This window comes from Phyllobates terribilis, unplaced genomic scaffold, assembly GCF_046119375.1.
Source record: "Phyllobates terribilis strain yellow unplaced genomic scaffold, ASM4611937v1 Scaffold_7__3_contigs__length_470593459, whole genome shotgun sequence".
Lineage (NCBI taxonomy): Eukaryota > Metazoa > Chordata > Amphibia > Anura > Dendrobatidae > Phyllobates > Phyllobates terribilis.
In genome coordinates this window covers 399,923,235-399,949,517 of record NW_027362767.1, presented here as the reverse complement: position 1 = coordinate 399,949,517, position 26,283 = coordinate 399,923,235, and the positions used below count along the sequence as shown (strand labels likewise).

The 26,283-nt window shown below is 44.6% G+C and overlaps 1 protein-coding gene across 1 annotated transcript in view; it reads left to right on the top strand.

The window, feature by feature from the left end:
* Positions 1–2,913: 2,913 nt before the first annotated feature.
* The window catches only part of TGFB1 (transforming growth factor beta 1), a 45,530-nt gene continuing 22,160 nt past the window's right edge, over positions 2,914–26,283 (top strand). The window contains exon 1 of the mRNA XM_073641603.1: positions 2,914–3,696. Within this exon, the coding sequence (XP_073497704.1) occupies positions 3,387–3,696 (310 nt within the window). The 5' untranslated portion in view covers positions 2,914–3,386. The remainder of the gene's footprint in view (positions 3,697–26,283) is intronic.

Sequence of the window (26,283 nt, the reverse complement as noted above, 5' to 3'; positions counted from 1 at the left end):
CCCGGCGTCTCCACCTTCAGGACTAATCCAGGGGACAGGGATAGAATAGGGCACACCTAGTTTTAGGTTTCTGGTTAGCTCCCATAGTCCCAACACGATCGTGACAATGTCAATGAAGCTGGAGCTCACCTCTCCGTCAGCAAGCAGGAAATCTAGAGATTGGTGCTTTAATCCTTTAAGTTGCCTGACCTCTCACAAGCACATGATAATTTGTCCTTATGTGTTAATGTCCACTTAAAGAAGTTGTCCATTTGGACACTATCCACTTGTTGCAAGGCTCCCCTTACAATAGCGTTCCGCAAAGCCTCCACCTGCTATAATCATCAGCGATTACCTCTGTGGGGAAACCTGGAAGCAACTGATCAATTTCCCTGCAGTGCCCATGTAAGAGTGGGGGACCGTACTGTCACGCTCCTGCCCCTGAAGACAACAATCGTGTTAGGTATATGATGTCACACGTTTTATACATATGGCGTATCATGTGAAGTGTGAACTGTGTATTATGGTTTTACTGTAGGTGTATACGTTGGTAAGGTAATGTGTAGATACATAAGTAATGTTTAGTGTAAAGAATAGAGTAAGACATAGTTTAGGACTTAAGGTAATGACTATAGGGTAAGATAGACATTGGTAAGCATTGTAGGTGTAATCTGGTTAATTTATTGTGTGGGATAAGTATTGTTAGTATAATAGGCATAGTGTGCAGCATGAATATAGGGAAAGTGAAGTATAAGGTAAGTGATATAGTACATAGTGTTATGAAGAGGATTTTGTCAGCTACATATTGTAGGGACATACATAGTTAAAGTTGGGACTAGCCCATAGTGGGAGGGACAAGCCCCAGGAAAAAAGGGACTGCTTCTTGATAGATGATTAGATAGGGAAGTACAGTAAGAACGGTGAAGTTCAAGTTGCAGTGGGCAAGCATCTATCGTTCGGGGCAGTGGGAGGCCATACTGGGATCCCCTGCAGACATTTCTGCAATGTCCGTAGCTCAAGGACAGGTAAAGAAGCTCTGTGTACACAGTAATGGGAAGCACCGATGGTGCTTCCTCCTCCATACAGAGCAGTCATGTAATCAATGTGTATAGTGAGGGAGCAGGAACTGCTGGCTCATAGGACACCCAGACAGCTCTGCTATGCATTTCCCCTGTAACTGGGACTACTATATCAGCCCTCGTTACAAGGGAAATAAGATGAAAATGAAAATATTTCATTATTTAAATGCCCCCCCAAAAGGTCTTTTAGCCCCACCCCATAACAAAAAAGTGTTCGATAAATAAAAATATTTGTTACAGAATGGGGAACAAGTTTTTAAATGTATTTTAGTAATTTGTGGTCATAAAAAAAAGATAAAAATAAAAAATGGGAATAACAGACACTTATTCCCTTATTTTTCCACAAATATTACCCCAATATCAGCAAAAAAAAATAGAGAATACGACAGTCACATAAAAGCAAAGCCCCATGTATCATGAAAAGAAGACATAAAAAGTACTTAAATATCCGAATAAGAAAAAAATGTACAGCTCTATAACCCGTATGTACGAAAAAACCCGAAAATGTGTATGGCCAGGAATGGGGTGGGGGGAGTGTGGGAGGGGGTAAATGGCCCAGTCTTAAACTGGTTGAACATTTTACATTGCTTATTTAAATCAGTGGGCTGTCTGTGTAATGCAGGACCGGTCCCCCAAAATGAGAGGTTCTGTTTGCTCTGGCCAAGCATCTTTAGTTAGGTATCCAGATGTTAGACCCCCAAAGATCTTATATTGATTGCAATATGCAAGGAGTTGCACGTTCCCCCCACCCTATGTTTACATGGGTTTGCTCCGGGTGCTCTGTTTTTCTCCCACACTCCAAAGACATACTGACATAATGATAGGGAATATAGATTGTGAGCCCATGTGAGGACACTGACAGATGATGTATGTGAAAATGAATGGCCCTATATAAGCAAGTAAAATAAATAAATATGACATTTCTGAAAAATGCCCTTTAAAGGGAATCTGTCAGCAAGTTTGTGCTTTGTAATCTGAGAGCGGCACGACATTGAAGCCGAAACCCTGATTCCAGAGATGTGTCACTTGCTGGTCTATATGCTGTCATTTTGATATAATCCCTGTTTCCTCTGCTGCATATTTAGCGGTGCTCAGAATGCTGAGCTGTGTATAACTCTGCCCACACCACTGATTGGCAGTTTTCTGCATTCGCTGTATATGGACAGAAAGTTGCTAATCAGTGGGCGGGGTTACACAGAGCAGTTGACTGGGAGGCACGAGACACCTAGTCCTGCAGTGATAATCTCCTGCTAATAAAACACTGATTTTATTAAACTAATATCACAGCCCAGTAAGTGACACATCACTAGAATTAGACTCTCAGCCCCTACATCATGCTACTGTTAGATTACATAGCAAAAACCTGATGACAGATTACCTTAAACACAGAGTTCTCTAATAGAGTATATGAAAATATGTTTTACATACTAAACAACCCTTTAGGGTGAAATGGAGTTTATAAAAACCCCTTGAGTGCTTTGCCTTTTGTTCAAAACTGCCCATTACCCCAAATTATAACGTTATATCCCTCGAATAATCCATCTGTCTGTTAAACGTCATGCACCAGTCTCCTGCACATCTTCCAAAGTCTCGTAAGTAACTCCTTAGCATCTCAGACACTTTTCTGTCTGCCAAACTGCCCCGTCTTTCTCAGAACCCAGTGATTTTGTGAAATAGTATATACTAAGTATGAGTACCATATGCTTTGCCTGTTTTCTAATAAAACATTATCAGATTTCAGCTCTAACCCTCACCACCACCCCCTGGACTCAGCAGCAGTTCCTTAAACTACTCTGTGTGTCAAGCTTAAAAGTACCATCATATCCTGGGTGGAGCCTGAAGTTACAGAAAAAGCAATAAAAAAAAAACCTCTGCCTGTTACAGCACACAGGAGGAAGGAGAGAGGGGGGACGGGAGAAGCATGTTCTAGCAAGCTGAGAGACAAGGCCGTCAAATTGTATAGCGAGAAACTACATACAACTCAAAGACTTCTCAGAACTCGACTCACCATCAACATTGAACCTTGACAGAACGTCTTACCAAAACTTCCACTCCTTCAGATGTGAAGCAGGTTACAACTTTCTTTTGAAACTTTTTTTTATTTAGTCTCTCAAGTTATGTTGTGGTCCACCAGTTGTTGGAGAACATCAGCTCGTCTCTGAACTTGGACTTGTCTTTATGGATACTTTAGGAATCTTTAGGTAATGATCCGAGAGAGCTTGAACAAAACTTTCATATAGTTTGGTCCAGCTGGAGAAGAGTTGGAAGGACTTGGGAGAGAATACGGAAAGTTTGAAGTCAACAAGAACTCCTTTCGAAACCAAAAACATGAAAATCCACTTGATGCTTTTGTTGCTAGATCTTTTCCAGGTGGCCATGTCGATGTCAACGTGCAAGGCGGTGGATATCGAAGAGGTGAAAAAGAGGAGAATTGAAGCCATCAGAGGACAGATTCTTAGTAAATTAATGCTTACCGAACCTCCAAAGTTAGAGAGCGAACAGATGTCTATCCCAGACGAGATCATCTCTCTTTATAATAGTACTATAGAGGCAATTAAAGAAAAAACTGAAAAAGAGAATCCTTTTGTGGAGGGATATTACTCCGAACAGGTGAAGAGGATTGACATGTTCTATCCAGGTAAGCTAAGTCCTACCAATTATCCTCTATTATAGACCGACTATGTCAGTTGTTGCTACATGGGTCTTAAGAAAGTCTGGGCTGAGTAAAACTTTACTTTGAAAGTACAGCTGTAGCTGATGTAGTAGAATAAGTTTATCTCAAGCATCAGCTTGTCATTTCAGATGAAACTTTGCCCCACCACTTTGGTGTATCCTGTTTTTTTCTTCTATATTTGTACCCATCACAAATCAATTCTTCCACCATATCACAGACATTGTTGGCCTATCATTAGGACTCGACATTGATGTCTGATTGGCGAGGTCACAGATTTTGATAACGAAGTTGCAGTGGCACTTTGTCTCATCAGATAATCCCATGAGAGACAAATTCAAGCTAACAGGAGACAAAGTGGAAAGATGCTCACCAAGCACCACTGCCAGTTCATCTTAGAGATCTGTGACCCCCACCGATCGGACATTAACATTATGTCTTGGTGAGATGCCACCAATGTTTTCGATGAGACCTCTCTATTCTGTACATTTTTTGCAAATTCTGTTTTCCGTTTTACTTTAAACCTCTGAGATTATTTAACCTACCATATTAATACTTGGGTATGTACTGTGTTATTAAATACAACAACTGGAGATAGATACTCTACAAGAAGAAACTAAGAGAGCATCTTAAATCCAAAACGTTGCAAGATTCCCCGGACAAAAAAAAACTGTTAAAAAAACTTTACCATGTGCTACTTTTATCTGCTTTTGCAGCTTCCAGATGAAAGGGTTAATGAGGCAAATTGTAAGCACATTGCATCTCTTCCTGTATGTCCTGTCACTACTTCCACATCATGTCCCCTTCCTCTCAGTGGAGCCTCCACCACCCTCCCTTCTCCAGATCTGTGACCCTGCACCTTTCCTTATCTCCTGCCATCCTCTCTTCACTCCCTCACTCATCCTTCTCATTCTCTCTTTGTCATAGTGTGTACTGTGCTCTAATTTGCTGTCATATCTATCATCTATCTTCTCAGTCTCCAGCCTCTCTGTTTACCTTTTCTGTAACTCCATTACTCCCTATTACCATTCCTCTTGCTGTCAACAATATCTGTCCACGTTCTCCAGGGTTTCTCTCTCCTCTTCTCTGTTGTCACTCCCAATTATTAGCATTGACCTTGTTGCTGTTTTTTTCCTTGTGTTCCATCTTATTCCCATGTCCTTGTTGTCTTTTTTTCCTCATTTCATTCCCTCACGTTCTCCCTTCCGCTTGATCTAAGTGTATTTTATGCTTTATTTCTTATTACTTCGATATCACTGACATGTTCTCATGACCAATGACTTAGGTCTTCCTTTTGGTTTTGAACCCTTCTTTCATTACTTTTACAGTATTCCCTCTACTGCTCTCATTTTTTGTAATAGTTCAACATTACGACAATTTACACTTCAGCTTTCATCAGTCATCATAATGGGCAGACGGGAAAGACCTATAGGAAAAAAGACCATGTCCTTCAATCCTAGATGGCAATAGCCAGCAGTTTAGTGAGGGACCCATTTCGATCTTGCTATGAGGCCCACTTTCATAGCAATCTACGTATTTCTTATCATCCCATTGTTTTATTAATCTCTGTGTTCTTTTCGTTCCTTCACCCTTTCCTTACTTACGTCCTTCTGATGCTGCGTACTTCTTCAAGGCCGTCTTCTTGTGTAATTCCATCTTCTGTTATCCATTCTGTTCTTCTCATCCAATTACCTCTATCCAATGACATATTGCTCTTCATTTCTCATCATTCTGATCTGTTCCATTATTTCTGCCTCTGTCGGACACTATATTTTTTATTTCTTCGCATCTTCTTCTTACCCTTATTTAGCACATTGTCTCATCCATCTTTCTTTTCTTATTGTACCTTTTTCTCTATAACTTTTCTTCTTTTTTGCATCCTTTCGTCTGTGAGCTGTTGTCGATATTTCCGTCCCACCTCCTTCCTTGACCGGTCTCTGATCTCTTTCCTACTTTCGGTTCCATCATTCTTTACACCAATTTCTTCTCATTTGGAAAACACTATCTACACCATACTATCTCGTATGTCCTCTCTACCTTGATTCTCTCTCATCCTTTGTTCTTTAGTCTTCCTCATCTTCACATTCTTCTTAATTTCATTTACTGTTCCTTGTTTTCCCTTCGGATTCCCCCTATTATTCTTGGTCTTTATCCCATCCTCTTAAGTATTTCCTCTTTCTAAATTGTAGGCCCTTCTCCTTACTTTCTCTTCCTCTTCCCCTATTTTGGCACATGATCAGGAAATGCACTGTCGACGCTGTCGTCATTGGGCCATGTTACATGTCACGTCGTGTGTAAAGTATTACTAGTTCTCAGTCAGACATTTGAGTCATTGTGTGATAAATATGCAATATTTTCTGGTTTAATGAATGATACTTTACAGCGACGCTATCCACACACTCAGTGGTCTATACAACATACATAGTAGATATCAACCAGTGAGCTATAGGAACATCCGAAAAAAAAAGTCCTAAATTAATTTTTCTAAGGCCACCCTCCTACAATGTTGAAAAACACACTGGCACTTACTGTATTAATAATACTATACACTGAGGATAATAGTAACACATGGATCACTAAACTTTTGTATGGCCATAGCCTAATTTATTCACTATCTATTATCTATACACTGATGAGCTGTAAAATTAAAACCACTGGACTATAGGTCCATTTACACTGATTGTTTGGAACGCACATCTGATGCTAATCTTGCAGTCTAAAGAGGCTGACGATCACCCAACGAATGAGCAAAACCCTCGTTCAGCAATTAAATGATCTTTTGGTTTGCACAAAAGATAATTGTTCTCTGCAGCGCATCCTCTTGTGTAAACAGGCTCTGCGCTGCCGAGAACAATGGCAGTCTATGAGCACTGAACCATCTGTTATTACTGATCATTGCACCATGGGGGCAGTGTAAACAGGCTATTAAACGAGCGCTGATCAGCTACTTGGTTGATGATCGGCGGTCTTTTAGTGCTGCCGGACGGCAGAGGTAAAGAAACCCTAACATCGATTATCTCATGACAGTGTCATCTGTCTCGGACTGGAATATATTAGGAAGCAAGTGTACATTCAGTACTCAAAATTGCTGTGTTGGAAGTAGGGAAATGGCTAGGTGAAAGGATCAGAGCCCCTGACAAAGCCCAAATTGTGATGTCTAGATGACTGGTTCACAGCCTTTCCAAAATGGCAGGCCTTGTGAGGTGTTCCAGCTATATGGTAGGTTTTATGGGGTGTTCCAGGTATATGGCAGGTCTTGTTCGGTGTTCCAAGTATACGGCAGGTTTTGTGGGGTGTTCCAGGTATATGGCAGGTTTTTTGCGTGTTTCAAGTATATTGCAGGTCTTTTGGGGGTGTTTCAGGTATACAACAGATCTTGTTGAGTGTTTCAGGTGTATGGCAGGTCTTGCGGGGTGTTATAGGAATATGTAAGGTTTTGCAGACTGTTTCTGGTATGCATGAGGTCTTTTTGGTTGTTCCATGTATATGGCTGGTCTTGTAGGGTGTTCCAGGTATACGGAATTCTTGTTGGGTGCTCTAGGTATATGGCAGGTCTTGTAGGGTGTTCCAGGTATATGGAATTCTTGTTGGGTGCTCTAGGTATATGGCAGGTCTTGTTGGGTGTTCCAGGTACAGCACATCATATTGGGTGTTTCAGGTAAACGGCAGCGTCGGCAGATGTTGTGGGGTGTTTCAGGTAAAAGGAAGATCTTACTCCAGGCAAGTAAATGCCAGTCAGTCTGGTCAAATACTACAGCAGAACAACTGTAGCACAAATTACTGAAAAATGTTACTGCTGACTATGATAGAAAGGTGTCAGAACACAGAGCATCGCACTTTGCGTTGCATGGGGTTGTGTAGTTCCTGACCATCCAGAGTGCCCATACTGACCCCTGTTTAGTGACAAAAGTGTCTATAATGGACACATGAGAATCAAAACTGTACCATGGAGCAAAGGAGAAGAATGTGGACTAGTAGTAAATGCGTCACTTGAGGGAATGAGGGAGTGATGATACCACTATAGGAAGAAGACAATCCAATAGGCGCAGAATGATGCCCTGGACAATGTTCTGCTGGGAAAACTTGGGTCCTGATATTATTGTGGAAGTACTTCTGGAGTGTCCATTTGGCATGGGTCAGGAAAGCTTCTGATCTACAGTATATTCCCAACATGTCCATAAGCTCCTATTCCCTTGATAGAAGCCAATGGAGTGTCTTGGTCATTGCTGAGCTGGTATATTTGGGTACACCCCTTTTTTTCTTTATGTAATCGCATACAGTGGCATCTAGGAAACCAATTGATAATCCTGTTGTAACATTGGAGTCAACAGGTGACCTATGCCTCTATACGTTTGCATCCGTGCGATGTGCTAGAAACACAAGTTTGATCCTTGGAGGCCACTTCGCACAACGTAGAGGATGTTGGTGCAGATACCAATGGACATCTTTGCAGGTCTTTTGGAGACCATGCCTCGACAGGTCAGATCTGTCTTGGTAACAGGAGATTGAGCCACCAACCTGTTTAGCAGATTGTTTTTGCACATTCCCAAGGTAGATCTCACAATTCAATGTCCTTATCTGAGGAACATACTTTAGGTTATGTTTGATAGAAACTGTTTATCTCTTACAATTTTGGAGTTTGAGAAACTAGGGAGACCTAGTGTGATTTACATGTATGATACCAGTATGGCAGTGCCATGGTTGTAATAAATGAACCACCATGCCTTCTCTTCTTGAAGAACTAGATAAAGCCCCGTGCTTTCAAATACGTGGAGGGAAGAGCTCTAAGTACAGCTAAGACGATGCTTTCTAATTTGCGACCAACGGACAAGGACGCAACGGCTACGATGGAGGGCACTTTGGTCTTTAGTCAAATTGTCATGCTTGATAAAATATTTTATAAGGCGGCATACTCAAGAAACTATTACTAAGACAGTAATATTTCCCCTAAGTTCTGCATCCTTAGATATACCAGGGAGTCTGTCAGTAGGTTTAACATTTGACGGTTACAATGTTCAACCAGGAGACTGCGACCAAAACCGGAGCGGAGGGCTGGTGATTCAAATTACCAGTTGTTGGGAAAAGCAAAACTAATATAGTCAGCAAGTTTCAGGAAAAGAGAATTTTTGTAGGATCTGCAAAATTCCTGACAGTTTCTCTTTACAGGTGTTTCCAGGATCAAGAATGCATAGCTGCCTTCTTCCAAAAACAGTGCCACCCATGTCCATGTGTGGTGCACGCAGGTTTAAGTCCCTTTTAAAGGACTGATAAAATTGCAAAAAAAAAAACCAAAAAAACCAATGTTAAAGTTTAATTCTCCCCCCTTTTTCCCGAATGTAAAAATGTAAAATATATATTTTTTTAATTACATATTCGGTATTGCCGTGTATGTAATTGTCAAGACTAGTAAAATATAAAATTAATTATCCCAATCATTGCACATTAAAATGGAAAAAAAATCAAAATGGTGTAATTGGTCATTTTTTAGCCGTCACCCTTGCCCAAAAAGATGCAATAATAAGATGACCACTGTATTGATAAAGGGAAAAGACCATTGGCGGGGTCACCTAATCGTTGGTGCTGGAGCTCTGGGGTACAAAACACCTGACTATTGGTTATTGTTTCATCCATTTCTTAAAATAATACTGGCGTCTAAATGCAATATCAGACACAAACATTGGATGGATGTGGCGCTATTTCTGCAATGATTTTAATTAGGTATAGTAAAACAACTTCTTTTCTAGTATGTGCATAGCATTCATATTCATTAAAGAGAAACTATCAGCAGAAAATGGCCTATTTAAATTTTTTGTGTTACATGTATTTTTAAAAAATATTGGCAATTTTTTTTAATATCATGATCTTTATTAAAAAAAAAAATTTCAATTTTCACGCTGGCCACTGGGGCTATTTTAGACTCATTTCCTTTGAGCAAGTGTTTTCAGCAGGTTCATTATCAGCAGAGGCAGGATTACAATCACAGGTAACACTGGATCCACCATTCACAATAGGTGATGTCACAGCTCACCTCCTCCTGTACAATGACTGATAAAATCTCTATATACAGTAGATAACACGGGATCCACCATTCACAATAGGTGATATCACAGCTCACCTCCTCCTCCTGTACAATGACTGATAACTCCTCTATATACAGTAGATATCACAGCTCACCTCCTCCTCCTCCTGTACAATGACTGATAATACCTCTATATACAGTAGATGACACAAAATCCACCAATCACAATAGGCGATGTCACAGCTCACCTCCTCCTCCTGTACAATGACTGATAACACCTCTATACACAGCTGATAACACAGGATCCACCATTCACAATAAGTGATGTCACAGCTCACCTCCTCCTCCTGTACAATGACTGATAACTCCTCTATATACAGTAGATATCACAGCTCACCTCCTCCTCCTCCTGTACAATGACTGATAATACCTCTATATACAGTAGATAACACAAAATCCACCAATCACAATAGGCGATGTCACAGCTCACCTCCTCCTCCTGTACAATGACTGATAACACCTCTATACACAGCTGATAACACAGGATCCACCATTCACAATAAGTGATGTCACAGCTCACCTCCTCCTCCTGTACAATGACTGATAACACCTCTATACACAGCTGATAACACAGGATCCACCAGTCAGAATAGATGATGTCACAGCTCACCTCCTCCTCCTGTACAATGACTGATAACACCTCTATACACAGCTGATAACACAGGATCCACCAGTCAGAATAGATGATGTCATTGCCCCCAAAAAACCACGCAAAAAAGTTCATTTTAACAATATCTTATTTTCTGATTAAATATTCCCTTTAATAGGGTCTGGTGAGTAAGGCCCAGCTGATAGAGGGGAGATGCCCCAATGAAGGGTCTTCTCTTGTCAATGATATTCCCCTTCCCCTCAGTCTTTAGCAAATGTTGGAAAAAAAGCAATGTCAATGTAGCAAGTTTTAGAAAAAAAAAAGTCAGATTTTTTTCGCTCTTTATAATGGGAAAAGGCTAAAATAGGAATCAGATGATGGTCTGTTCTGCCCCGAATTTTCCCAGTAGGAATATGGTGAGGAATGCATTTAATGCAGATATGACAATCCACAGTATCTTCCAGTGTTCGCTGTGGATGCTGAAGCCATGAGTCAATCGCTCATCAGATTATTTTTACTCTATGGGTGTTTGCGTCAGGGAACTCTATAATCGGTGGAACCTGATTTAGGGGAAAATCTTCCAGCCAAGCAGTTGTGTAGTAAAGTGCTTTCAATCGCTTGTTCAAGGAGAGACCTGGGAATAGTAAACTATTTATTTGACTGTCTGTCTGAGCCCCCATGCCCTGTATCCCATAGGGCTTTAGACTATGAAGCGATTGTTACAGAGACTTCCCAAACCGCCCTCATTATAAACACACGGGAGCTGCCGTCTGATCCGCACCTGAAACATGAGCCCGTCTGGATCTGGAGCACACGTGTGGAGCAGGCCTCTCATGGGGACATCTCTGCTGCACGACTTCAGTCCTATGTATGAACAGATCACGGAGTAAATTAGATTTTCCGAAGGTGTCAACATTCTTAAAAAAAGACTTGATGATGGGTGGAACGTGAAGCTTTTGGACCTCGATGCATATTTTGTAACAGGGCCTCCACTTACTATGTAACGTTAATACTGGGGTCTTCTAATGTCGGCCTCTTAGGCCCAAGATTCAGGGGCAACTGCTACCTCTACACCCCTTATATAAGTATTTATTGGGAGTTTCTTACCCGCGAGCCCCTACTGCACATATTGATCGTAAAACAGATACTAAACACGATCATAAAAATGTTATGCAATTTTAGTACTTTTTAAATGATCACCTAAAAAGGAATTGCACAACATGGAAAGATAGGGATATTTTTGGGCAAATAGTAAATTCATGGACATTTCCAGGTAAAACATTTTCCAGGAACAATAAATCTAATACCCACGAGCATTAGAGGCAGCTGGATATTTAAAGAATGCAGTAAAGTCTTTTGCAATATTTTGTATTTTTTACTAAATTCATGAATTGATTAAGCTTGTCTTATTACAAACAGTAATAACAGTAATAAAGTATGCAAATAGCATGGATCAAAATTCATCATGGCTGCACCCGGGGTATACCCTAACCAAGATTAGCTGTGATACCCCACTGGACAAAGTAACCGAAAGAGTAACTGCACTTTCAGAAAAACTTTTGACATGTCAACACTGAAACAAAGAAACAGCAGTGCTCAGCTGAACGTTGATCTCCTCGGAGGTGGGGTTACCTGCCGACCGCCTATGACCTTCTTATTGAGACAATCATCAGAGAACCCCGCCTCTCTGAGTGATTAATGGTGGTTATGTCAACACTTGGGTTCATGCCACAAAAAACTTGTGGCACATCAGACCTTTGGAAAGTGCAGTTACGTTTCAAAACGGATTACTATTTTCACACTTATTTTTAAAAGAAGTGAGCATTTTCCCAAAAATAAGACAACGGTAAGATAACAATCCAAGGTGCTTAAAGGAGTTACCCACAACAATATTTGCTAGAGTGGTCCCTATACTGGGACCTCAGTGATCAGCTGTAATCAATGAGAAAACCCAATAGTAAATGGTATATTTCTGTATGTATACTGTATACTCACTAAAATCTACGGGCTGTCTGTGTAATGTAGGGACTTAGTGAGTCTTCCAGATCAAGGGCACTCTTAATAGCTCCTTTTGGTTCCTGTGAAAGAGAGGCAGTAGCTGAATGTTATAAAGTGATTTGGTCATGCAGCAGCTTCCAACATCTTCTTCATCTACCCTTCAAGTAGATTCACCTTCATCTTCGTTGGGCAGAAGTACGGTCTATGACCCATCAGCTGCTAGGACCTCCGGCACTATCGTACTGCTTGACAGCTTAGTGAGTCCTCCCGAGCAAGGGACACTCTTAAAAGCCACTTTTGGTTAAAGTGAAAGAGAGGCAGTAGCTGAATGTTATAAAGTGATTTGGTCATGAAGCAGCTTCCGACATCTTCTTCTTCATCTACCCTTCAAGAAGATTCACCTTCATCTCGGCTGGGCAGAAGTAGGGTCTATGACCCATCAGCTGCTAGGACCGCCGGCACTACCGTACTGCTTGACAGCTTAGTGAGTCCTCCCGAGCAAGGGACACTCTTAAAAGCCACTTTTGGTTCCAGTGAAAGAAAGGCAGTAGCTGAATGTTATAAAGTGATTTGGTCATGAAGCAGCTTCCAATGTCTTCTTCTTTTTCATCTACCCTTCAAGTAGATTCACCTTCATCTCGGTTGGATACCAGTAGGGTCTATGACCCATCAGCTGCTAGGACTTATGGCGCTACCCTACTGCCTGACAGCTTAGTCTTCACTACATGAGTAAAACGGGAAGAAAATATCTGAGTTATGTTTTTTTTTATCGAGAGGTGTCATGTAAGGTCAAACATGATGAGGTTTTGCGTTGCCTTGGTATGGTCGGTGATATGTGGTTGCATCTGATTTTTTTTCCCATTGGATGCAGAGTTTTTTGAACATCTGCGTGCCAGGAGTAAATGCATCTGCAACACACACATTGTGTATGAGGTTTCTAGACTCCAGGCATGTAAAGGATCAAACGACCTCAAGGCTTGATCTTCTGGGCATCCACTCCTCAGTTTTCTGTTCTTTGTCAGGGTGTCAAAGGAGGTGGACGCTGCTGACAAATGGAGTCTGTGGGCAGATAAGTGCTTTACAAGACTGATGCCTATGGAGAAAACATAGAGCCGATACAACACATGAGAACTATGGTAATTCTTCCTGGCTCCACAGAGATCAATAATCTCTTTGTGAGTATGTTTGTCAACCACCAGCCATCTCTGACCTCTGATAAAAAAAAATTGCACTGCAAAAATGGAGCATGATTCCTTTGAACTCTTGAGATTTCTTGTCCAGATTTTTAAGTCTGAATTAGAGGACCCAAAACCGGTCTGTGCAGCATGGGTGAGCAGTCTCTTATGTAGCAGATACAATTTTCTATAAGCACTACAAGAAATGCTAGGGTGGTTATTAAGCAAACTAAACACCAAAGGTACAGTGGTGTGAAAAAGTGTTTGCCCCCTTCCTGATTTCTTATTCTTTTGCATATTTGTCACACTTAAATGTTCAGATCACAAAATAAATTTAAATATTAGACAAAGATGACACAAGTAACCACAAAATGCAGTTTTTACATGAAGGTCTTTATTATTCAAGGAAAAAGAAATCCAAACCTACAGTGCCCTGTGTGAAAAAGTGATTGCCCCCTAAACCTAATAACTGGTTGGGCCCTTAGCAGCAACAACTGCAATTAAGCATTTGCGATAACTGGCAATGAGTCTTTTACAACGCTCTGGAGGAATTTTGGCCACTCATCTTTGCAAAATTGTTGTAATTCTGCCACATTGGAGGGTTTCTTAGCATGAACCGCCTTTTTAAGGTCATGCCACATCATCTAAATTGGATTAAGCCATTCAGAGGTGGACTTGCCGTTATGTTTTGGATCATTGTCCTGCGGCATAACCCAAGTGTGCTTCAGCTTGAGGTTATAAACAGATAGCCGGACATTCTTCTTCAGGATTTTTTGGTAGAAAGCAGAATTCATAGTTCCATTTACCGCAACTGGTCTTCCAGGTCCTGAAGCAGAAAAACAGCTCCAGGCCATCACACTACCACCACCATATTTTACTGTTGGTATGATGTTCCTTTTCTGAAATGCTGTGTTACTTCTACGCCAGATGTAATGGGACATACACCTTCCAAAAAGTTCAACTTTTGTCTCGTCAGTCCACATCGTATTCTCCCAAAAGTCTTGACGATCATCAAGATGTTTTCTGGCAAAACTGAGACGAGCCTTTATGTTCTTTTTGCTCAGCAGTGTTTTTCGTCTTGGAACTCTGCCATGCATGACATTTTTTCACAGTCTCTTTCTTATAGTGGAGTCATGAACACTGACCTTAACTGAGGCAAGTGAGGCTTGCAGTTCTTTGGATGTTGTTGTGGGGTCTTTTGTGACCTCTTCGATGAGTCAACACTATGCTCTTGGGGTAATTTTGGTCGCCCGGCCATTGTTGGGAAGGTTCACCACTGTTCCATGTTTTCGCCATTTGTGGATAATGGCTCTCACTGTGGTTCGCTGGAGTCCAAAATCTATGAAAATGGCTTTATAACCTTTTCCAGACTGATAGATCTCAATTACTTTGTTTCTGAATTTCTTTGGATCATATCACGATGTCTAGATTTTGAGGATCTTTTGGTCTACTTCACTTTGTCAGGCAGATCCTATTTAAGTGGTTTCTTGATTGAAAACAGGTGTGGCAGTAATCATGCCTGTGTGTGGCTAGGGAAACTGAACTCCGCTTCCCAAAGATGTGATAAACCACAGTTAATTTATGTTTTAAGGGGGGCATAACTTTTTCACACAGGGCCTTTTAGGTTTGGATTTCTTTTTCCCTTAGTAATAAAGACTTTCATTTAAAAACTGCATTTTGTATTTACTTGTGCTATCTTTGTCTAATAGTTAAATTTGTTTTGTGATCTGAAACATTTTAAGTGTGACAAACATGCAAAAGAATAAGAAATCTGGAAGGGGGCAAACACTTTTTCACACCAGTGTACATATTACTAACATCACTATGGCATTGCAGTTCAGTCAAGTAATAATACTACCATTTAGAGGCACAAATTGAATTTTTGCCCAACTCCAATTTTGCAAAATCCTCCCTGTTGGAAAGGAGGTCTCCTAAAGCAATCAATTCTTGTCCAATTGTTGGATCAGTCAACAAGTCACACCACATATGGTCTGCTTTCGACTCTCCATTTTTCTCTTACTCTTATTATGGAAGTGAATTTTTTACATTGATTGCAATTTAGAGCTTTTACTCTAAAGTTGCCTTTAATTACCATACAAAGGTTTCCCTTCAAAACATCTACGAGAGGTGGATGATGCACAAATTTTACCAAAGTCTTCAGCCTTCATTAGCTCGGAGGTTCACTTACATCCTGACTAATCAAGGATGGAAAATAAGAAGCAACCTCGTTGAATCAACCTTTTCTTTTTCCACATCGAATTCAACAGGATGGAGGTGAATGCAGATCTCCTTAGCTTGGGGAAACCTCTCTGCTTCAGTAAACCACCTTCTTAACCTCTTCATTGCTGTTCTGTCACTTGGTTTATTGTGTGTTAAGAGGAAGAATTAGAACTAAAAAAAAAGTTTCAAAAAGAAAAAAGGTTCTCTTAAATTATTGGATTTCTTCTCTTTGGGCAAGTTGAGGTTGTCTTATCAGAGTCATGGGGTCTGGCTTCTGCTTGATTTCTTGTCTAGCCAGGTGTCAAGATTCGGAACCCCCTCTATGAACCAGAAAGGAGAGCCCCCATATAAGAGCAACTTCCGATTGAAAGCCAGTCAGCTGGTAGCTCACTTGGGAAAATATTACATTTCCTCCGCGATGTGGTTTCAATATAATACATGGATAGCTCTCCCTTATGATTTCCATGTTCCCTATTGACAGGGATTGTCTTCATGAGACAATTTTTTGAATTACATCTGTTTCGGGGAGGATTATGCAACAAACAATATGGCTCCGTTACAGCACACAGCTTCTGAACTAGTTATCCAACAATACAGGTACCAGGTCTCAGTAGAGAAGTCAGCCACCTCACCCCAACAGCCTGTTATGCTCCGAAGCTCAGAACGACGCCACTGCCATGGACGGAAACAACACAGGATGTAAAAGGATAGGTCCAGCTCAAGCGGAGATAAAATCTTTAACTTTTATTGATGAATTATAAAATCACGGTTACATCTAAGGGTTGTCCACAAGGACGATCACCAACGCGTTTCTGATGCACATGGGACATGACAAGTAGATTTTGTCTTTCTTTGAGCTGGACCTATCCTTTGTATCCTCCAAAGTTTCAGTACATTGGATCATCATATGTGTATGGGGGTGTCACGCTGTCTCTGTATACTGGAGGTAGGGGGCCTAAGCTGACCCTAAGCTGGGGCCCTGACTAATCCCTCAACCTGGAGGTACTGTTAAAGGTACAGAGGTCCAGGCCGCCAGCGTAACCCCTACCTCCTGAGGATCCCTGCACCTAAGTAATCTAGTCCTGAGAAGGACCCCGATCACAACAAAAGGGGACAAGTAATAATATGCCCACACACAGTACTTAAACGAACGAGACAGTACAAGGGAAAAACCAAAACCACCTTGCATACAAAAACTACACAACTACAACAGAGGGAACACCAACGGGAAAGGAGATAAATGATAAAGCGAGGAAGGGAAAAAACACTCCAAATACACTTATCTCTGAAGGAGTCTCACTACAGCAGCATTGATTGCAGCTGGGCGAGGCTGGACCTCGTCTAGCACAGAGAGAGAGAGAATTAACTCCCTCACTACCGAAAAACACAAAGCACCAAAAAGTCAGCTGCGAGAAGTCAGGCTGTGTAATCGTGACGATCTTCGTGGCGACACACCCGTGACAGTACCCCCCCTTCTACGAGGGGCCTCCGGACCCTCAGGGCCAGGTTTATCCGGGTGAGTCGTGTGGAAGGCCCGAACTAATCGGTCTGCGTTAATATCCGACGCAGGAACCCACATCCTCTCCTCAGGACCATACCCTTTCCAATGAACCAGGTACTGAAGGGACCGGCGATTAAAGCGTGAATCGATGACCCTCGATACCTGGAACTCCAAGTTACCCTTGACCACCACTGGAGGGGGAGGTAAAGGTGACGGTACCACCGGCGCCACATACCTCTTAAGCAACGATCTGTGGAACACGTTGTGAATTTTAAACGTAGGGGGGAGGTCAAGACGGAATGCCACCGGATTAATAATAGAACTGATTCTGTACGGCCCGATGAACCTGGGACCCAGTTTCCAGGAGGGAACCTTAAGTTTTATATTCCTGGTAGACAACCATACCCGATCGTTCACACTTAGGTCCGGACCAGACACTCTCCTCCTATCAGCCATACGTTTGTATCGGTTCCCCATAGTATTCAGATTCTTCAGCACCCCTCTCCATACTGAAGCGAGTGATGAGGAAAATCGTTCCTCCTCAGGAACCCCTGAAGAGCCCCCCCTACTGAAAGTACAAAACTGGGGGTGAAAACCATATGCCCCAAAAAACGGGGACTTACCAGTGGACTCGCTCCGCCTATTATTAAGAGCAAACTCTGCCAGAGGTAAGAAAGAAGCCCAGTCCTCCTGGTTCTCTGACACAAAACACCGGAGATATGTCTCCAAGCTCTGGTTCATACGTTCCGTCTGACCATTGGTCTGAGGATGAAAAGCCAATGAGAACGACAAATGCATCCCCCGCCGTGCACAAAACGCCTTCCAGAACTTGGACACAAACTGAGATCCCCGATCAGACACCACCTCGGAGGGTACCCCGTGAAGCCTCACAATCTCCCCAATGAACACCTGCGCAAGAGTTTTAGCATTAGGGAGAGCCAGAAGAGCGATAAAATGTGCCATCTTGCTGAACCTGTCCACTACAACGAGTATGACCGTTTTACCCGAAGACTGAGGGAGGTCCGTAATAAAGTCCATAGACAGATGAGTCCAAGGACGCTCCGGGATCTTCAAAGGTAAGAGGGCCCCAGACGGACGGGTATGTGAGGTCTTAGAGCGCGCACAAACCCCACAGGACGCGACAAAAGTTACCACCTCCTTATGTAAGTTAGGCCACCAAAACCGACGCGAGAGGAGATCCACAGTTGCTCTACTCCCCGGGTGTCCTGCAAAAACTGAGTTATGGTGTGCCTCGATCACCTTTTGTCGCAACTGATCTGGAACAAACAGTCTCCCCGGAGGTCCAACAGGGGCGTCCCCCTGAGCCTCCAATACCTCCTCCTCCAGCTCAGAGCATACTGCCGAAACCACCACCCCCTCCTGAAGGATAGGAATCGGGTCGTCCGTATTCCCGGCCCCAGGGAAACTACGAGATAAGGCATCCGCCTTTACATTTTTTGACCCAGGACGATATGTAACGACAAAATTAAACCTGGTAAAAAACAATGACCACCTAGCTTGTCTGGGATTCAGACGTTTCGCGGACTCCAGATATAGCAGGTTCTTGTGATCGGTGATGACAGTGACCGGATGGACTGCCCCCTCCAAAAAATGGCGCCACTCCTCAAAAGCTAACTTAATGGCCAAGAGTTCCCTATTGCCGACATCGTAATTCCTCTCAGCGGACGACAATTTTTTAGAGAAAAAGGCGCACGGATGCCACTTACCAGGGGACGAACCTTGTGACAATACTGCTCCCACCCCTACCTCGGAAGCGTCTACCTCTACAATGAATGGCTGTGACGCATCAGGTTGAATGAGTATGGGTGCCGAGGCAAAACATTTTTTCAAGGAGGAGAATGCTTGACAAGCCTTGTCAGACCACCTAGAAAAATCCGTCCCCTTTTTAGTCATGTCTGTGAGAGGCTTAACCATGGACGAGAAATTACGAATGAACTTCCGGTAATAATTAGCAAACCCCAGGAAACGTTGTAGTGCCTTAAGATTCTCTGGCCGATCCCACTCAAGAACTGCCCGCACTTTCCCAGGGTCCATACGAAAACCGGATGCTGAAACCAGGAAGCCTAAAAACTGGAGTTCCTGTACGGCGAACACACACTTTTCCCATTTGGCATACAGTTTATTATCCCGCAAGATCTGTAACACCTGCCTAACGTGCTCCTGATGAGACACCAGATCCGGCGAGTAAATTAAGATATCATCCAGATATATGACAACAAACTGTCCCACCAGGCGGCGAAAAATGTCATTAACAAAGTGTTGGAACACCGCCGGGGCATTAGTCAGACCGAATGGCATGACAAGGTTCTCATAATGCCCCTCCGGAGTGTTAAACGCCGTCTTCCACTCATCCCCCTCCTTCATCCTAATCAGATTGTACGCCCCCCTGAGATCCAACTTAGAGAACCATTTGGCGCCCACGATCTGATTAAAGAGATCGGGAATAAGTGGGAGCGGATACGGATCTCGTACCGTAATCCGATTAAGATCACGGAAATCCAGGCAAGGGCGTAGGCCTCCATCTTTCTTCTTAACAAAGAAGAACCCCGCAGCCACCGGTGAAGATGAAGGTCTAATATGCCCCTTAGCCAGACTTTCTGAAATATAATCCTTCATGGCCTGCCTCTCAGGACCAGAAAGGTTATACAACCTAGCTTTAGGTAACTTGGCCTCAGGGAGCAGTTTTACAGAACAGTCATACTCGCGATGAGGAGGTAGTTCCTGACACCCTTTCTCTGAGAATACATCCTCAAAGTCCGCCAGAAATGGAGGTAAGACCCAAGGAGTAACCGCACCGATGACCGTGTTCATGCAGTTTTTATTACAGAATTTACTCCATTGGCTTATCTCTCTGGTTTGCCAATTAATAACCGGGTTATGCTTAGTTAACCAAGGAAGGCCCAACACTATAGGAGTGGGAAGACCCTCCAACACGTAGCAAGACAACAGTTCTTTATGTATCGCCCCCACTTGAAGTTTTACGTCATGCACAGCTTGCAAAAAACTTCCCTGACCGAGAGGCCTGGCATCGATCGAGAATATGGGGATGGGTTTAGCCAACTCACTCAATCGCATACCTTGAACCCGGGCAAACTGAGCATCAACCAGATTAGCCCCGGCCCCACTATCCAGAAGAACAGATATCCTCTCAGTTCTCGTACCCACCACCACCTCCGCCGGTACGAGAAACTGAGACGAACCTAGGGACGAAATACCTACTCCCAGATTGCCGTCCACCACACAACCTGGGATCAACAGTTTTCCGACGACTCTTCACTCTGCAAGGGACGGGACGGACACCCTCCAATAAAATGTCCCTTTCTCCCGCAGAAGAAACACCTTCCTGTCTTATGGCGCACCCCCGGTCCCCTCCCCCGAAATGATGTCCCTCCTAATTGCATAGGCTCCTCTGGACTGACCAGGGGAACCACCATATGAGGGGACCTTGTAGGAGGTGGAGTCATCACAGGGGGTAGAGTTATCCCGCACCTCTCCCGAAGCCGTCTGTCAACGCGAATAGCAAGGGCCATAGCGGCTTCCAGTGACGCGGGAGAGTCATACTGTGCCAACACATCCTGTAATTTGTCGGATAAACCTTGACAAAACTGGCTCCTAAGAGCCGGGTCATTCCACTGGGTGTCCGTGGCCCACCTACGGAACTCCGAACAGAATTCCTCCGCCGGACGATCTCCCTGCTGGATCCTACGTAACTTAGACTCAGCAAGGGAGATCCGATCTGGGTCATCATATACGAGTCCCAGAGCAGCGAAAAACCTATCCACTGACTGGAGAGCCGGGGAGCCCGGGGGAAGAGAGAACGCCCAAGATTGTGGGTCCCCTTGTAGGAGCGAGATGACAATTCCCACCCTTTGTTCTTCACTCCCCGATGACCGAGGCCGCAGCCGAAAGTACAACTTGCATGCCTCCCGGAAAACAAAAAACTTGTCCCGCCCCCCAGTAAACCTGTCAGGGAGAGCTACTTTAGGTTCTGGTCCGGCTTGCTCCAGAGGATACAAAACCTTGGACCTAACGTCCGCCAGCTCCATGGACAAACTCTGCAACTGCCGAGCTAGACCGGCTACTGGATCCATGGTAGCTGGAGAAAAACTAAGTGGTCGGTGAAAATGTCACGCTGTCTCTGTATACTGGAGGTAGGGGGCCTAAGCTGACCCTAAGCTGGGGCCCTGACTAATCCCTCAACCTGGAGGTACTGTTAAAGGTACAGAGGTCCAGGCCGCCAGCGTAACCCCTACCTCCTGAGGATCCCTGCACCTAAGTAATCTAGTCCTGAGAAGGACCCCGATCACAACAAAAGGGGACAAGTAATAATATGCCCACACACAGTACTTAAACGAACGAGACAGTACAAGGGAAAAACCAAAACCACCTTGCATACAAAAACTACACAACTACAACAGAGGGAACACCAACGGGAAAGGAGATAAATGATAAAGCGAGGAAGGGAAAAAACACTCCAAATACACTTATCTCTGAAGGAGTCTCACTACAGCAGCATTGATTGCAGCTGGGCGAGGCTGGACCTCGTCTAGCACAGAGAGAGAGAGAATTAACTCCCTCACTACCGAAAAACACAAAGCACCAAAAAGTCAGCTGCGAGAAGTCAGGCTGTGTAATCGTGACGATCTTCGTGGCGACACACCCGTGACAGTACCCCCCCTTCTACGAGGGGCCTCCGGACCCTCAGGGCCAGGTTTATCCGGGTGAGTCGTGTGGAAGGCCCGAACTAATCGGTCTGCGTTAATATCCGACGCAGGAACCCACATCCTCTCCTCAGGACCATACCCTTTCCAATGAACCAGGTACTGAAGGGACCGGCGATTAAAGCGTGAATCGATGACCCTCGATACCTGGAACTCCAAGTTACCCTTGACCACCACTGGAGGGGGAGGTAAAGGTGACGGTACCACCGGCGCCACATACCTCTTAAGCAACGATCTGTGGAACACGTTGTGAATTTTAAACGTAGGGGGGAGGTCAAGACGGAATGCCACCGGATTAATAATAGAACTGATTCTGTACGGCCCGATGAACCTGGGACCCAGTTTCCAGGAGGGAACCTTAAGTTTTATATTCCTGGTAGACAACCATACCCGATCGTTCACACTTAGGTCCGGACCAGACACTCTCCTCCTATCAGCCATACGTTTGTATCGGTTCCCCATAGTATTCAGATTCTTCAGCACCCCTCTCCATACTGAAGCGAGTGATGAGGAAAATCGTTCCTCCTCAGGAACCCCTGAAGAGCCCCCCCTACTGAAAGTACAAAACTGGGGGTGAAAACCATATGCCCTAAAAAACGGGGACTTACCAGTGGACTCGCTCCGCCTATTATTAAGAGCAAACTCTGCCAGAGGTAAGAAAGAAGCCCAGTCCTCCTGGTTCTCTGACACAAAACACCGGAGATATGTCTCCAAGCTCTGGTTCATACGTTCCGTCTGACCATTGGTCTGAGGATGAAAAGCCGATGAGAACGACAAATGCATCCCCCGCCGTGCACAAAACGCCTTCCAGAACTTGGACACAAACTGAGACCCCCGATCAGACACCACCTCGGAGGGTACCCCGTGAAGCCTCACAATCTCCCCAATGAACACCTGCGCAAGAGTTTTAGCATTAGGGAGAGCCAGAAGAGCGATAAAATGTGCCATCTTGCTGAACCTGTCCACTACAACGAGTATGACCGTTTTACCCGAAGACTGAGGGAGGTCCGTAATAAAGTCCATAGACAGATGAGTCCAAGGACGCTCCGGGATCTTCAAAGGTAAGAGGGCCCCAGACGGACGGGTATGTGAGGTCTTAGAGCGCGCACAAACCCCACAGGACGCGACAAAAGTTACCACCTCCTTATGTAAGTTAGGCCACCAAAACCGACGCGAGAGGAGATCCACAGTTGCTCTACTCCCCGGGTGTCCTGCAAAAACTGAGTTATGGTGTGCCTCGATCACCTTTTGTCGCAACTGATCTGGAACAAACAGTCTCCCCGGAGGTCCAACAGGGGCGTCCCCCTGAGCCTCCAATACCTCCTCCTCCAGCTCAGAGCATACTGCCGAAACCACCACCCCCTCCTGAAGGATAGGAATCGGGTCGTCCGTATTCCCGGCCCCAGGGAAACTACGAGATAAGGCATCCGCCTTTACATTTTTTGACCCAGGACGATATGTAACGACAAAATTAAACCTGGTAAAAAACAATGACCACCTAGCTTGTCTGGGATTCAGACGTTTCGCGGACTCCAGATATAGCAGGTTCTTGTGATCGGTGATGACAGTGACCGGATGGACTGCCCCCTCCAAAAAATGGCGCCACTCCTCAAAAGCTAACTTAATGGCCAAGAGTTCCCTATTGCCGACATCGTAATTCCTCTCAGCGGACGACAATTTTTTAGAGAAAAAGGCGCACGGATGCCACTTACCAGGGGACGAACCTTGTGACAATACTGCTCCCACCCCTACCTCGGAAGCGTCTACCTCTACAATGAATGGCTGTGACGCATCAGGTTGAATGAGTATGGGTGCCGAGGCAAAACATTTTTTCAAGGAGGAGAATGCTTGACAAGCCTTGTCAGACCACCTAGAAAAATCCGTCCCCTTTTTAGTCATGTCTGTGAGAGGCTTAACCATGGACGAGAAATTACGAATGAACTTCCGGTAATAATTAGCAAACCCCAGGAAACGTTGTAGTGCCTTAAGATTCTCTGGCCGATCCCACTCAAGAACTGCCCGCACTTTCCCAGGGTCCATACGAAAACCGGATGCTGAAACCAGGAAGCCTAAAAACTGGAGTTCCTGTACGGCGAACACACACTTTTCCCATTTGGCATACAGTTTATTATCCCGCAAGATCTGTAACACCTGCCTAACGTGCTCCTGATGATACACCAGATCCGGCGAGTAAATTAAGATATCATCCAGATATATGACAACAAACTGTCCCACCAGGCGGCGAAAAATGTCATTAACAAAGTGTTGGAACACCGCCGGGGCATTAGTCAGACCGAATGGCATGACAAGGTTCTCATAATGCCCCTCCGGAGTGTTAAACGCCGTCTTCCACTCATCCCCCTCCTTCATCCTAATCAGATTGTACGCCCCCCTGAGATCCAACTTAGAGAACCATTTGGCGCCCACGATCTGATTAAAGAGATCGGGAATAAGTGGGAGCGGATACGGATCTCGTACCGTAATCCGATTAAGATCACGGAAATCCAGGCAAGGGCGTAGGCCTCCATCTTTCTTCTTAACAAAGAAGAACCCCGCAGCCACCGGTGAAGATGAAGGTCTAATATGCCCCTTAGCCAGACTTTCTGAAATATAATCCTTCATGGCCTGCCTCTCAGGACCAGAAAGGTTATACAACCTAGCTTTAGGTAACTTGGCCTCAGGGAGCAGTTTTACAGAACAGTCATACTCGCGATGAGGAGGTAGTTCCTGACACCCTTTCTCTGAGAATACATCCTCAAAGTCCGCCAGAAATGGAGGTAAGACCCAAGGAGTAACCGCACCGATGACCGTGTTCATGCAGTTTTTATTACAGAATTTACTCCATTGGCTTATCTCTCTGGTTTGCCAATTAATAACCGGGTTATGCTTAGTTAACCAAGGAAGGCCCAACACTATAGGAGTGGGAAGACCCTCCAACACGTAGCAAGACAACAGTTCTTTATGTATCGCCCCCACTTGAAGTTTTACGTCATGCACAGCTTGCAAAAAACTTCCCTGACCGAGAGGCCTGGCATCGATCGAGAATATGGGGATGGGTTTAGCCAACTCACTCAATCGCATACCTTGAACCCGGGCAAACTGAGCATCAACCAGATTAGCCCCGGCCCCACTATCCAGAAGAACAGATATCCTCTCAGTTCTCGTACCCACCACCACCTCCGCCGGTACGAGAAACTGAGACGAACCTAGGGACGAAATACCTACTCCCAGATTGCCGTCCACCACACAACCTGGGATCAACAGTTTTCCGACGACTCTTCACTCTGCAAGGGACGGGACGGACACCCTCCAATAAAATGTCCCTTTCTCCCGCAGAAGAAACACCTTCCTGTCTTATGGCGCACCCCCGGTCCCCTCCCCCGAAATGATGTCCCTCCTAATTGCATAGGCTCCTCTGGACTGACCAGGGGAACCACCATATGAGGGGACCTTGTAGGAGGTGGAGTCATCACAGGGGGTAGAGTTATCCCGCACCTCTCCCGAAGCCGTCTGTCAACGCGAATAGCAAGGGCCATAGCGGCTTCCAGTGACGCGGGAGAGTCATACTGTGCCAACACATCCTGTAATTTGTCGGATAAACCTTGACAAAACTGGCTCCTAAGAGCCGGGTCATTCCACTGGGTGTCCGTGGCCCACCTACGGAACTCCGAACAGAATTCCTCCGCCGGACGATCTCCCTGCTGGATCCTACGTAACTTAGACTCAGCAAGGGAGATCCGATCTGGGTCATCATATACGAGTCCCAGAGCAGCGAAAAACCTATCCACTGACTGGAGAGCCGGGGAGCCCGGGGGAAGAGAGAACGCCCAAGATTGTGGGTCCCCTTGTAGGAGCGAGATGACAATTCCCACCCTTTGTTCTTCACTCCCCGATGACCGAGGCCGCAGCCGAAAGTACAACTTGCATGCCTCCCGGAAAACAAAAAACTTGTCCCGCCCCCCAGTGAACCTGTCAGGGAGAGCTACTTTAGGTTCTGGTCCGGCTTGCTCCAGAGGATACAAAACCTTGGACCTAACGTCCGCCAGCTCCATGGACAAACTCTGCAACTGCCGAGCTAGACCGGCTACTGGATCCATGGTAGCTGGAGAAAAACTAAGTGGTCGGTGAAAATGTCACGCTGTCTCTGTATACTGGAGGTAGGGGGCCTAAGCTGACCCTAAGCTGGGGCCCTGACTAATCCCTCAACCTGGAGGTACTGTTAAAGGTACAGAGGTCCAGGCCGCCAGCGT